This window comes from Lepisma saccharinum, chromosome 18 (assembly GCF_977018435.1).
Source record: "Lepisma saccharinum chromosome 18, izLepSacc3.1, whole genome shotgun sequence".
NCBI classification, from domain to species: domain Eukaryota; kingdom Metazoa; phylum Arthropoda; class Insecta; order Zygentoma; family Lepismatidae; genus Lepisma; species Lepisma saccharinum.
In genome coordinates this window covers 47,216,941-47,232,558 of record NC_139246.1, presented here as the reverse complement: position 1 = coordinate 47,232,558, position 15,618 = coordinate 47,216,941, and the positions used below count along the sequence as shown (strand labels likewise).

General features: G+C 38.9%; 1 protein-coding gene across 1 annotated transcript in view; it reads left to right on the top strand.

Annotated features, from left to right (window-relative positions):
- LOC146002559 (uncharacterized) overlaps positions 1–6,434 on the top strand; it is a 128,000-nt gene extending 121,566 nt beyond the window's left edge. Inside the window, exon 2 of the mRNA XM_083140490.1 lies at positions 3,212–6,434. Coding sequence (XP_082996616.1) covers positions 3,212–4,858 — 1,647 coding nt within the window. The 3' untranslated portion in view covers positions 4,859–6,434. The remainder of the gene's footprint in view (positions 1–3,211) is intronic.
- The last annotated feature ends 9,184 nt before the right edge of the window (positions 6,435–15,618 follow it).

Here is a 15,618-nt window from a genome sequence, read left to right as displayed (position 1 = left end):
CAAACAGAATACCACCAGTTCTGCCCTCTCGAAGGTCTGTGGCGTAGGAAGTGTGGGTGTCAATGATTACATTCCTTCCTTTGATGGAGGAAAAAAATTAAAATAACAATTATACGTGTTGCTGAAGAGCCTTGTCCTTGATGGTAATCAGCGACTATGAACAAAGCAATTCCGTCGTTTTCCGTGTAATTAAGGAGCAGCCATGCAGTTAGTAACACGGTGCCGATAAGGAAAGCCATTATAATTAAAGTACTTATCACTGAGCTTTGGATAGAATCAGCGTGTTAATTACGTCTGGTTGCCATGCTTAATGTATAAAATTAGCATATGTCTGACTTTGTTAGGAAAAAAGAGTTACTACCTGGGAAATTGAGGGGAGTCTCTTTCCTTTTCCGCAAAATGGCGTCCACAACTGTACAAAATACAGATCTGATGTATAAGTATTTTTCCCATGTCTTTGTGTTTCTTTGTTAGAAATATATTGTACAGAGAGTATATAATGTGCGATAAATATATGCTTATTAAATGAACTTCCATACAATACATGTGCCCGACCCTGAATACGAGTGGTTAGCACATCGCGCTGCAACGCCAAGGGTCCCGGGTTCGAATCCCGGTCGGGCTTGGTTGTTTGTGAATGTCCATTCATCAATTTCATCATTTCATCACTCATCCCCATCTTCGCAAATTAGCCAAGAGGCACAAAACGCGAAGTAAAATAAACTAAATCAATTAGTTAATTAAAAAAAAACATACAATTCATGAATATGTATTTTGATATGTTTCTTCAGAGATCCAAAGTATAATCCTTTGCATTTTATATGTTTAAGTCAGAAGATTCTGGTTTACAGTCCCTGACTTTCAATGATGTTTTTTATGTTTATTCTTTCTCCAGCTTCATCTGATCATCAACAGTTATGACTGTTGTGATATAAGAGATACCAATTAATTGATTGATTTCCTGTTTTAAGTCCACTTTAAGCACAGAAAGGCTAGTTTAAAGTGGGATCCGAACCACAGGGCCATCTGCTTCCACCGGGTATCGAACTCTGGACCGCTTGATTACAAGGCGACGACGTTACCACTACGAAATCAGGGAGTCCCTGGTACCAATAATGTAACAAATACTGAAATATTACACTTCATCTCATCCCAATATAATTAATTTTGACATTCGTCTAAACCTGTTACTTTCCGAACTTAGGTTTTCTCATTTTTAAATGGAAAGGACAAGCTTAGGGATCGTATGAGAGCACTGGAGCATACAGGGGGAGCTGATGGGGCTGTAGCTCCCTCTCAAATTTTCAAAAGAAAACAGTAAAGAACACGGGAAAAATTAAAATGGTAAATGCAGATCCCCTTATAATGATCTCCGATCAGAATTTTCATCTACGAACATCTTTCTAAGCAAAGCTTTAAAATGGTAATTACCGAAATATGTTATTGTGTTTCCAGCCATTTCCAGAAATCAGCTATGTAATATCAACTTTTACAACACCAGCCCCCTCCGAAAAAAAAATCCTGCTTACCTTAGTGGCCAAGAGTGTTTAAATTCAGTGTTTTCCCATTTTGTTGAACTATGTTCCAATACCTGTTCCTATTTTCCTTCGAAATATTGCAAAGAAAAAAAACCTACTCAAAATTCTTTGAAATATTTAGTATTTTTAAGTGACTTTTGTTTTTACTACCTATTTCTAAGAATTTGTCGCACAATATAGATAAATCGAATATTGCATCTTATGCGTAAAAAACTTTGCTAATCACATTTATATCAATTGAATAAAGTGTAAGTTACTCATAGACTCATATCTATATAGTACACCTACAAGTAACGGGAAAATATATTTTGGAAATACGAAGATAGTGAGTTTCTTTTCACGTAAATGAATCATATACCTATGAATGGCCTTTCCTTATTCATCTTGCTCATCATCATACGCACATGTGAATAATCTATTTTCATCCATCATTGATGTAAACGTTTGCATTTTTTGGATCGGTCATAAGATAAAGAAATACAATATCTTCAAAACAGTTCTATGTGCATAATCTCATTATGACAACTTAGATTTTTGTAAAATTCTACTACTGGTATGTAAGGAATGACACTCTCGTAAGTGCCTAAATGTCAGTCTAACTTCCAGGTGGTAAACCTTTGGCTACATTGTTGGAGGCAAACGAGGCTCTGTTGTCTGCTGTCTGGGCTCATAACCAATAATAATCTGCGTTGTGTCCTGTCCATGTGTCTTTGTGATTGTCACTTTATCAATTTCGTCTTATCACTTTTCATCCCCATCGTCGCAATTAGGCAGAAATGGTGATAAAGCGGAGAAAAATAAAACAAATAAAAAAGTACTTTCGTTAAAATTTTCAGATTGCACAAAACAGTCACAAATATTCACATTTTGGCTTGATTTTATTTTCCCCTTTTCGTGTCTTTAACCATTCGATAAATTCTTGAATACCTCTGTTTAACAATTAGTTAACTCTTGTCCTTATAAGCATATTGCAAGCAATTCTCCATATTGTAATTTACAATGTAATACAATCAGTGGCGGATCTACTTCTGTAATGAAATGTCAAAACTTTTGCTGTTATTCAGTTTCTTCAGGGTATGTATGTATGTATGTGTATTCGCACACATACCGCTTGAAGTGTAAATTGCTAGTTCGAAAGATGTTTGTTCAAGACTTGTGGCTAGCATGGTGACAATGAGACAACATGGAGAAGGGGCGATGTCTTGCGAAACTTTTTTTAGCTGTGGGAATGCCCTCCACCTGCATATCTACCCTCAATTTGAGCTTTTCACACACTACTGGAAAGATTTGATTTTGTTATTTAGTGTCGCTTTTCTGCCACTTTTGGCTAATCGTGACGATGAGGGTGAGTAATGATAGGAGAAATTGAAGAAGAAAACTCACAAAGACTAGCCATGTCCAGGCAAACATTCTGTTATATCTTAGCCAGACTTTTCTACATTACAACGATCATATTTTTCATGATTGTAAGGGGTCCCGAGTTCGAATCCTGGCTTGGATGTTTGTGAGGGTCCATACATCAATTTCGTCATATCATCACTCATTCCCATCTCCGCAAACTAGCCAAAAAGTGGCACAAAAGGCGAAGTAAAAAATAAAGCAAATCAAATTTCATGATTGTACATAAAGTTTCATTCTGTAAAACACTAATACTCATTTTCCTTATTTTTCAGGTCCTGCTTCTTTTGATGATATCTACCGCCAACGCCGCTGATGACGACTTGGAGGGTGAGAACAGGGAAGGCGCCACAGGTAGACGCTCAGCCTACAACATCCAGAGGCCAGACGGCAGCTACAGATTCGGCTACAACACAGACGATGGCCAGTTCCATGTAGCCAGTGCCACTCCCGACAATACCGTGTCCGGAAGGTTTGGGTACCTAGATGCATTCGGGAAACGGATAAGAACCCAGTACACGGCAGGCAGGAGAGGCTTTAGACCACAAGGCCCTAATGTCCACAGGAAGTTTGACCTGTCTGCAAACTACCAACCTGGAGGACCTAAACCTCCAAAGGACGGGAGCTACAGCCCCGTTTACGACCACTACAGCGACCCAAGGGAGGATCCTTCTTACGACTTCGGGTTTGACACTCCCACCTACGACCGCCACGAGAACAGTAACTCCAAAGGAACAGTCAATGGGCACTATTCCTACATTGACGATGTTGGCATCAAGAGGGTTGTTGACTACGTGGCCGGTGCGAAGACAGGTTTTCACGTTAAAGGTACCTACCCGGATCCTCCCGCTTCTCCGGGCTTCGTCCCCTACTACTTCCGGCCTGTGAAAGGCTCCGGGAAGGGTCCAGCGGCTTATCGAGGGCACTCTGCCATCCACAGAGGTACTGACGGATCTTACCACTTTAACTATAACACTCCCGACCAGAACAGGCACGAGACGAGTGATTCCAGAGGAAATGTCAAGGGGTCCTACTCCTATGTGGACGACAAGGGTATCAAAAGAACTATACAGTACGAAGCAGGGCCGTTCATTGGTTTCAGGGTGGTGAAGCATAACACGGCGGGTCCGTACCCGCCCTACGATCCTCACGACCCGAGTATCCATCATGAGGACTATCCGTACTTGCTATCCCATCTCCTCCCGCCTCCCCCGGGCCCGTACGGCCCTGGGTCCAACAAACCGCGACCACCAGGACCACCGGGATTGTACGGGTCTCCTAGGAAAGGCGATTTGGATCTCGGCGGAAGTGGGGCTGCTTCGGAGTCGCTGAAATCATCCCCGACCGGAACCTCGAGAGAGAAACATGACGATGACGCTCCGGAGTATGGAAGCAGCAGCGCGGAGGACTACAGCGAGGAGTACAAAAGTAGTTCCGAGGAGGACACGCCAGCCACCTCCAGAGCGCACGAGGACCGAGACTCTTCCGGCAGCTCCGGAGGAAGTAGTTCCGAGGAAAAAGGACGTGACAACTCCAGAAGTTCCTCAGCGGATTCCAGCGAAGCCGAGAGCAGGTCGCGATACGACAGCCGTGAGTATTACGATCGCTCCGACTACGACGACGACGGGTATGTCGAACCGACTAGCGTCGGCGTCGCAGGCGACACCAGGTACACCCAACCGGAGGACGTGTGGAAGGAGCCCAGCTCGTCCGAGACGCCGAGAAGAACCAACCCGTACAGCCGCGTAAGGACCTACGGGCCTGGAGGACGGCGCATTAGGCGACCGGGCCGGGCTCACGTACAGTCTTTGGACATAATTCCTTTCGGTACAAGAATACCGCTTCCTGGGGCCGTGGTCGACGAGTACCTGCCTGGTACCAGGAAGGACCAATTTGGATATTCCTTGAGAAGCAGACCTTGAATTGTGCTTATAATTCCAAGAATAAACGCTTTATGGGGATTTAGTATTTAAGAGTGACCGTTTCCAATCCTCGGTGGTGGAAACCGGAAATGACGTAATGTAAGTGAAAAAGTGTGGCCAGTTATTGCTACTCAAAGCTGCATACAGGGAACAAACGATTGTTATAAATTGTCTAGGAATGCTAGAGGAATGTGACGTAATAATGCATTAGAAAATGAAATGTGTGAAATTTTGTTTTTCAAAAACGAACATTTCAATATTGCAAAGAAGATACAAGACAATTCCACTGTTACAATCCATGTAACTTGGGATTTATTGTTTATGTATAATATTCTTTCAAAGCAGTGATCAAATAATTACAAGAATGCGCAATATCTTGCATGAACTGTTCGTTCCTTTTGTTAACTTTTAAAATGCACAAATGTGAAAAAGACATATATCGGCGCAAGCAACAGTAGTGAACATTCTTTGTCCTAATTTGAGTGCAATGTTCAGAAAACTATATTTGAATTTGTAATACTGAGAAATTTGACTGGATTTACCACGTGATAAGGTTATCAAAACATATAATACTTCATACACAAACATTCGCCTAATTCCTTCAGTATATACTACTTATATACTGCATTTGCCAGTTCTATAACATCATTCATTGAACTTGTTTTGAGATATTTGAAGAAAAATGATTATGCATTATTATTTGTGAGTGCTTGTTTGCGTATATCTTTGTGTGTATATAAGTTTATAGTTTATACAAGTGCAGCACACAGGTTTCTATTTCCTTTATTATCCATCGTACTGAAAATATCCAACATATTGTCTGTCTTAGTATCAATTTTCATTTAAAAATTGACTACTTAGTATGTATTTTACACAGCTTAGTTTTGCTGCAATTTCGATACAGATAGAACTTTGAAATCTAAACTTTATAATAAATATTCGAAATGTTGTATCTAATTACTACTAGAAAACTCACAAAATATGATAATCTTTTACTGATAACAAAAGGAGGCGATTTTCAAATTACCATAACTTTTAAATATTAATTCAAACATTACAAAATGGATATTTTCATAAAATTAATGTTGTACTTTAATACTTCGTGAAGTCTGTAGATGAAAGGATAACCATGACATGCAATAAATCTAGGACAAAAATGGAAGAATGGAAACATATGGTACCATCGAACTAATAGATTAACTTGCTTGGTAACTGGTATCTATAAATACAGTTAATTGAGATGTATTTGAGAGTAATACAAACTCACTACTGTCTTGCAGGCATGCATCTCTCTCTAGTCTTGAACGAGATTGGGGGTTGAGATTTGCACATCAATAATTTTGCTAAACGAACTAACAACTGCACGCATGTGGTACATTTTGTTAGTTTATTTTGCTGTATAAATAAATGAAAAATTAGCGAATAGAATGATAGTTTAGGAGAAAATGATGTGATTGTTTAAGGAAGAGTGCCAGTCGCTTTTTGATTTGTTCATATCTTGCCTAGAATTCATAGCTTACAGGTATTGTTTAAAGAGATTTTGTAAATTATTTGTAAAATATACAAGCAAATACATTTTCTAAATATAAATACTCTACAGTTTATTTATCCTTCTTCATTTGTTAACAACATGCAACATATCCTTAGTTTTCACACAAGTTTGCATATTTTTTTATTTTGAATGAAAGGATTAACAAGCTTCGAAGACGTAGAAGTGGGAAGTATAATGGTGGAGGTTAATTCCACGTTTTCTTTCTGGTTCGTTTTGAACAAAAAAAAATCTACTACACACAAAGCTTTTCTCAAACTTTCCAGTGCCCAGGGAAGAGGCGGTAAGTACTGTGATGCAGTTTAATGACATCCAAATATATTTGTAATTAATTTCCTCAATAATTAGCTTTTTACATTTCATTCTGAAGCAACCATTTTCTCCAGTTATGGATCTTCGGTCCTAAGATTGGAGAACGAGTACCACATTCTGTCGTCTACTGTAGCTCTTGTCTAGTCTTACGGCTGGCGACCAACATGCTGGCAAGGGAAGTTGGGGAGCAGGGAATACGCAGCAGACAGTGGAGGAGCGGATAGTTATGGCATCGCGGGAGAAGGTGCTTCGCGCAACTACAGGCTGCTGCGTATCTTATCGCGCTGGATTGGTCGCTTTCCCGCTTCTCACTTTCTTGCCAGCATGTAGGGTGCCCACCGTAAGACTAGACAAGAGATATAACTTCTACTTCACAAGAGAAAAATGCCAATAGAACGTTTTTGTCCCTTCATCCAAACCTCTCAAAACTAGGAGTGAAGGAGTGATAATTGAGCTTCTTCTCCTACACCCTGTCGAAACTATCTCTGGAGGAAGGCGTCAGAGAAGTGGGGGAAATTGAGTGTGCAGAGCGAAGTAGTACATGCTCTTGGAAAGATTGTAACTGCAGTCGCTCCCCCCTCCCACAGACAATCCCGTTCTTCTCACGTTTTCATTGGTGGAGCCGTTTCACGTCACTACTTGTGCAGAGACATATTTTCGTTCGGCTGCTCCAGAGATAGAAGGGACAGAGTGTAGTTCTTTCACAGTAAACTCTCTGTTAACTCGCTTTTTACTCCGTTAAACTCTCTTGTTGAATCAACATTCATATTTCTAAGTGGATATACGTTAATCAGGCAAGTTCCTTGTTCCAGAAATGAAATAAAAACTTCTTTACAAGTCAAAGCTTTGTTTACATTGTGTGTTATGTAGTGTACAATTACCTAAACAGGAGATCCAACCCGTGACCCCTTGATTAATTGGTGAAAGCGTTAGTTATACAAGTCTAAGAAGAAAAGTAAAAGATAAGCAGACAGTTTTCAGTCTCGTTTTTGAGCTATATTTCGTACCTTACCGAACACATTTAACCCCTTCTCCGTTTCTGCATACAATATACGCTTTGGCCCCCTAAACATTTAATAACAAAAATGGAAAACAACAGACTCATTTCTATGTTGTCAGTTTTTTCAAACATTTTTGAAAAGTTGATTTCGTATTTGGAAGATTAAAACGATACAAAAGAACAGAATGGATTTGTGAAATCAAAAAAATCAAAAAATGATGATAGATAGATGATTATAATGATATATAAAATATTGTTTCAGCCATAAAGTGTATTCTGTTGAATTTTTTATGACTTATCAAAAGCGATTAACTGTGTGAATCATCACATGTTACTAGAGAGACTAAAATATTATGGAATCCACGGAGTATCAAACAAACTATGAATCGTATTTGACAAAGCTCATCAAAAAATTGAACGCAAAAAATATTATTCAGACTTGAAAAAATGTAATTATTGGAATTTTCCAAGGATCAATACTAGGACCTCTATTGGTTCATACGTACATAAATGATCTTCCATGAAACGTTGAAAACACCCAAGTTACTCCTTTCACTGATGACAAAACAGCTTTAGTAGAAACTATGAATAATCTAATTCAAAAAACGGAAAAGGCTCTTACAGAACTGGTTTACCGCAAACAAACATTGTATGAATAATGAAAAATTAAAATAATAAAATCTGGTACAAGTAGTGTCAAAAAACACTGTATGAAGCAAATCAATTTCTCGTTACGGCATAACATTATACACTGCAAAAAAAAAAGGTGTGTTTGGGGTGAGTTTCGCTCTTTGGAGGCTTCGAAGGTAAGAAGGTAAGAATACTCGGAATTCTCACCCGTTTGAGTGAGTTTCTCCTCCCTACCCTAGGGTGAGTGCAGATCTGTCGTGAAAACCTTCCCTATACACCTCTTTGGGTGAGTTTCGGCTGCACCGTGATGCCACATGTACAAACTTTCCCACTGAAAATCCACTCACAGGCCTTGTCATAGCGAAAGAATTTTGCCGGCATGACAACGTTTGTGGTCCTGGACCCCCTGCCAGGCTCTCCGAGCAATTTGTCTACCTGCTGAACCCTTTTACCAACAAATTGGCACCCCGTAGCAGTTCTCTAAATAGCCCGACCCTGTGGCCGAGTGGTTAGCACATCGCGCTGCGACGCCAAGGGTCCCGGGTTCGAATCCCGGTCGGGTATGGTTGTTTGTGAATGTCCATTTTCATCCATTTCATCATTTCATCACTCATCCCCATCTTCGCAAATTAGCCAAGAGGCACAAAACGCGAAGTAAAATAAACTAAATCAATCAATCAATCAATCAAGTTCTCTAAATATTCAACAGAGGCGCTGTACTGCAAGTGGCGCTGGTTCGAGTGACCAACTCATGAAATACTTTCAAAATAGGTCGAAAACCCGAGGTCCGTCGAAGTTGTTCCTGCGGGAGATACTAGTGGTCGACGGACCTGTGATGTTTTTATAATTAGAAAGTGTACGAAATAAATACCTGTATGTTACATGTAAATTTCAGGAATAATCTATTTGAATAGTCATTTCATATTTTCAAGTACCATTTCACTGCTTTACGTCAGTAATTAACAAAATTTGAGCCGAAAGAAATATATGATTTTTCCTCTCACATTTCATATTGAGGTTTAGATTTGCTGCTACATTTCTTACTGCACTTAAACAAAGGAAATACATGTTTATAGTCTGAAAGAACGTGTGACAAATGCAACCGTGCAAGTGCATACAAATTAAGGCATAAAAAACTCTGTTTTTTTGTTTACAATATTTCTTCCTTTTTGTTGTTCGAACCTGTATGACTGTATCTTTGTAGTTATTTTCTCATGAAAATATAATGTGCCTTCATTATCAATGTTATCTTGGAGAAGTACATTTTGTTATTTGGAGTCGGTATTTCTAGTGTTCATTCATAACGCTTATCTGTCGGGCTGCATTACACTTTTCCTATTCTTATTTCATTATTTTTTCGGCTAGGAGGAAGCTCTTATGCAAAACACAGATTACAGATATAACACCAGGAGTACACATCCTGAGTACTCAATGTAATTGGAATTATTTTTTAACGTTTAAATAATTTGTTTAACCTTACTACTTTACAGTAAGTTTAACGAGAGGCGTCAAGACAATTCTCTGTGCCGAGATATAAAATAAACTTAATGTTTCAAATGTGACCCCACCACAATTAACAATTTAATATTTCCGAAGTCACTGGGATTATCGTAAATGATTATGACAATAAGAGAAGGGTTATGCCTTCTTGTTATGAGGCACGTAGCCAAAGGGAGGGCAAAGGAGGCTGAAGCTACCCGAAATCCTACAAATATCTAATTTAAATAGTGCATAGAGGTAATTAATTTTTACTTACTTAGCAGGATTAAACATTAGATAGAAAAAAGTTTAGTGTATAATAGAGGAACCAGTTTATATTTTTATATTCTATCATTTTATCCAAAGAATAAATTGATCCACCAGCTCTCAAAAATTGTAGTTTTCTTTGTGACAAGCCATACAATATAAACTTTATGAGTAAAATTTGGGAAAAACTTTTAAAGCCTTTTTCTAACGGAATGTGTAACGGTTAATAACAAAATACAATAACTATGAATTTCAGTACACTAACTGTATAAAATGTAAGAAAAAATGGACAATGTGTTGGATATACAAAGTGGATCGAGTAGCAGTCTCTCTCTCCATTTACACAATAATAATAATAATAATAACAAATAATTTGGATTAAAATGAATTTATTTTCAATAACTTATAATACTTGTTATTGTAAAATGATAATTATAACCGTAGTAAACTTGTAATAATTATTGTTGTCATTATTCTTTCTACCAATCAAGTTTTATCAATGGCCTGTCCCCTTTCTGCAAATATTTCTGGCGACGCCTGTGCTGATAAGAGATGAGACCCCCCACCCCCCGAAATAAAATCCTGGCTACGGGCCTGTTTTATAGTCATGTTCCTAGAATTCCCATCCTTCCTGCATTTGAAATTCTTTTTTTAAAGTTCTCTGCCAAACAACTTATGTACGCCACCAATATGACATGTGACGAATACTTCAATTTGCAATTTGACGAATGGTTTAATTGTAACGATGAGGATAACACTGATGAGACAAAGAAAAGGACATACCCAAAATTTGAACCTAGAACCCTCTGCTTCGTAGTTTACTACACCAACGACTATCTTTTGCATTTATTCAAAAGGTAAACCTAAGTGCGGTAACGCCAACAAAAAATAGTCTAGTAGGAAATGTTTCATCCCACTTTGCGTTTTATCCTTGCAAGGGACCGCAACTCCAGAAGACATTCAACTTTCATTATTTTCCCCCACCCCCTACATAACAGTCAATGTACAACCTAAAATGCTTATCCATATCTTTGAAATCTTTAGAGCAGCACAAACAAAAATCATAAAAGCTTCTAAATTAGTCCGCTTTTCTAAGTATTCAAAAGAAATTTTGGTTAGGCTAATTAATTTCAATGAGCACATAATACCATAAACGCAGTTCCAATTTGTTATTCTTGTTTCATTTCCAAATATACGCTACATTGAATGAGGAAGTTGGTTTCCTTTCTGAGCCACTGTCTTCAAATAGATGTGGCAACAAATAAATTTTGCAACGACGTGTTGAATACCACACGTGAATATCCTCCAAAGTTCCGTTTCTGGACTTTCTCTCCTTTGTAACGAGCAACCCCTTGCTGTGCGCGTCACGCGTCAAAGCACCAAACCTGAAGTATTCCCTGGAAATGACATTACAAGTCGAAGCAGTGTTTTATTTCGGGTACACGATTATATTCCGCTGATAAACGCTGTGATTAAAATTTCTAACTAGCTTTGAAAGCTTTTTCTTGAAGAAATTGTACAAAAGTTAATTGTCCTCGTCCGTGGCAGTGCGGTCTAAGGCGCTGTGCTTTGGGCTCCGACGGCATGGGTTCGAGTCCGCCTGGGTCCAGTCTCTGGGTTCTCGGCCTGTGCATAGGACCTGTAGCAACCCACCATCGTGAGGAAATTCGGGAGCTACGAGTGAGTGAGCGTAATCCGGTCACGGATATCTCCTATAACGGCTGGGGGTTCGACGTGCTGACCCCACGTCACCCCATTACTGGTTGAAGATCTCCACATTGGCATCCGGGAGATAGGTCAAGGCCCTTCGAGGGCTGTATAGTAACGGGTTATTATTATTATAGAAGTTAATAACAACATTTAATTACTATATGCATTTCAGTAAAGTTACTGTTGCGCTGGAAATTCATTTATCAAGTGGATCGAGAAGAAAATTCTCCCCAAGGAGGATATATGATAATACTTTTGGAATAAAGTTGGTTTATTTCAATTAGTTTATAACAATAATAATCATAAGCATGATAATTATTATTGTTATTAATATTACTGTTTAAATTTTATTGTTGGCCTGACCACCCCTATAAAGAATTCCTCTTCCTTGTAATCCACGCGCACGTCGCCTACTAAATCTACTAAATTATTATTATTGGTTTGTATATATGTGCGGACCTGTTCATAAGCCAACTAATTGATCGACAAGCATTCTGTAGAAAAATCCTTGAGTCTACTATTAAACGTGCTCTGTCACGGCTTACTTATTACAGACAGTTTGCATTACACTGGCACGTAAGATTTCTCAAAATATGGTGAACTGAAGTGAATCAATGCAATTGAACATAGGATTACTTTTACAAAAATTAATAAAAGTGGAACATTAATTTAGGTTACAAGCTGAGACGAGAGTCGGGAGAGTCGTGAATGAAGGAACCTGTCTGGCCTCTTTCGTTCTTCCCAAGACGTCGCAGTAAGCAGACTCGTTCTCGTTGCTCTTTCTTTCCCGAATGAAAAGCCTCGGTCTCGTTTAGATTATCTAAATGATAAATATTTAAGAAATGTCTAAATAAAAATAATCCGTCGCGCAACAGCCCATGAAGGGCCTAGGCATACCTACCGACTGCCGGTCTCCCTCCCACGCTTTCCTTCGTCACCTCTAAGCGTGGAGATCTGCAACCAGTATTGGAATATTCGGGGGGTCAGCCCGACGTATCCCCAGCCGTTATAGTAGGTCTATACGTAGGCCGAATAAATTCCGACCAGAGCCGGATTCGAACCTACGCCGTCCCGCAGCGAACGATCTCAAGACGAGTGAACGCCTTAAACAGCTCGTCTACGGAGGAGGACAAGAAATGTCTAAAGACATTTAGTAATAGGACTTAAAAACGAAAGCTTTAGAAAATTAAACATCTTTAAATAAAAAGTAAATCAATTTGCATATTAAAGAAATTTTGATTATAACGAATTCCAAAAATAATTTACACTACGATTTACCAAACCCTTGAACAATACAAGGCTTTCGGACAGTATAAGTATCGATTATACAGACGGCTGTCACTCTCGGTCTTGTCTTCATTTTAAATTGTGCTCGGTTTCAGCCAAAGTGGCACAAAAGTGAAGTAGAATCAATCAAATCAATCAATCATAATAATAATAAATTTTATACCAACGGCTGATCTTCCTTTAAAAATTTCTGGCGACGCCCATGCTTTAATTCTATTGATCTAGTCAACAGTCGAAGACAATCGATATATGTAATACCTCGAATGACGTGTCTGCCTGCCAGTGAGAAAGAAAAAAACAGCATTATACCTGCTTACCACTAAGATACAGTTTTATTAGTAGTGCAAGTCCCTGCATTCAACGACTAATTAAAAAAAATTGAAGTTACTTATTCTATTTTGGATGATACGTCCTTCATATCTTCACATTCACGCTTGTTTATTAACTATCTGGATTATTTTAAAAAAATGTTATTTTTCGCAAGTTCTCGTGTCCATTGGCAATATGTACAAATACAGGAAAATAATTTATCTTATGGAAATGGCTATTTCAACAGTCACTCACCCAGGCTCGAACCTGGACACCAAGTGACGAGAGGGTTACACCACAGCTCTGCACCCTGTCCATGCTTACAAATCCCGCATACATTTTCTTTGGTAACGACCACTATATAAGTTATATTTTCTGGAGTTCTTTGTTCCAATCAGTATATTAGGACACTACAGTAAATGCAAAGACAATACTTTCAACAATAAGACATTAAATACTCATTTATTATTATACAAATTTTCATTACAGATTATTGTAACGAACTGATAATAACCAGCATTACACAATAAACTCAGTTTGAACCTTTCTTTATATAAAAGCGACAAAAATAACATTCTCATGTTCACATTAGTTTTTTAGGTGGTAAAAATCTAGATTTTTGGTCAACTAATCATGTGTATTCGAAAGTATCAATGTCAACTATTAAGTAATAAGTTCTGGGGAAGTTTGAAGTTGTTTGTTGCGGAACCTGAATCAACTATCCTTATCCTCCCCCTCCTTCTATAGGGCTGTTTCTGGATGAGAATTCCAATATTATATTCTACTTTAATATTATTATGAAGTACTTAACCTTATGAAGGAAAGCCAATTTCCATGGCGGTGTGGGTAGCGCAGCGAATCCAGGCCTGGGGATGTGTTTTCTTTGTGAGTGTCCCTTCATGAATTTAATCATATCATCAATTGATCCTCATCTTCGCGATTAGCCAAAAGTGACACAAAAACGAAGTAAAATAAACCAGCTCAATCAATTTGTGGAGGAAAGAAATTCTGTCCTTTATTTTCTTAGGACTTTGGCATCCACAGAGCGTTTTCAAGTTGCCACAAACCAGTGGCGGATCCAGAAGTTACAGTTGGGAGGGGCGAATTTCATTCGAATGCCTCACCTCACCGAGCCTCAATTCTAACATACACTTGCACTGCTATATATAAACAACATATTATACTGTAAACAGGAACGAAGCTGGTTTTTGTGTTCTAGAAGATAGAGAATTCCTTTGCAAAAATAGAGGTCGAGGAGCGGAATAGGTGGTTATTATTGTATCATAATTCCTCTTGACGTCCTATTGCCACAATGTAAACTGAATGAGGACATATGAGAAATATAGTGAATACGCAGAGAACACAAAAGTCTATTCCCCTCAAGGGGTCTCAGTTCGATTTCATTTTGAAGCATATTGCACAGTGATTCAATACAAATTTAAACTGTAGTGTCTTTTCCGATTAGCTTATATTGATCATAAAGTTGACTTATTTTATAAATATTCTCGAGCCTTTTAAATTTGGGGATAAAAGGCGGAACATCTGAGTTTCAAAAATATCAGGTATAATATATCCAAGAACTGGCAGTTGGGAAAGGAGATCGCTCTCATGGCCCTTCCGGTGGATGCGCCTGCCACAAACAACAGAGTGTAAAAGTTATCTAAACTACCCCCACCCCCAAAGATCGTTGCTTTGTTTGAAGGACATTCACTTTCAGTGTCTTTTGTTGCGAGTCACGCGTCGTATACCGCGCGCTTTTCGTGGGGACCAATCGAAGGACGTCTGGGACCAGCAGGAAGTCATCCCAGAATAGCCTTGCCATTGTCATTGTGTGAGGCAGTGATTTATCCACACACCCCTAACACCCCCCCAACACCCTCCCAAATTTTGACGAACAGCCCCCCCAAGCAGAAAAGTGGAACACCCCTCCTGTAGGGGGGGTGTAAGTATGGATTTTTATATCAACAATAGAATAACAATACTTCAACATAAAGGAACCATTTGTAGCTCTACAAGGAGCGTAGTCCAATGGACCTTCCGATCAACTACAACCAAAGTGTCAAAGAAGGAGGGTGCAATTTTCAGCATGGTTATTTCCTGGAAACACCAGCTTCCTTGACAAGGCTTTGGAAGGAACACTGCCATCTGAAAAATATCAAACTGACCTCTCGCCCTCCTTCCAGGGAGCACATACCGCACACAGTGTTGACAGTTCAG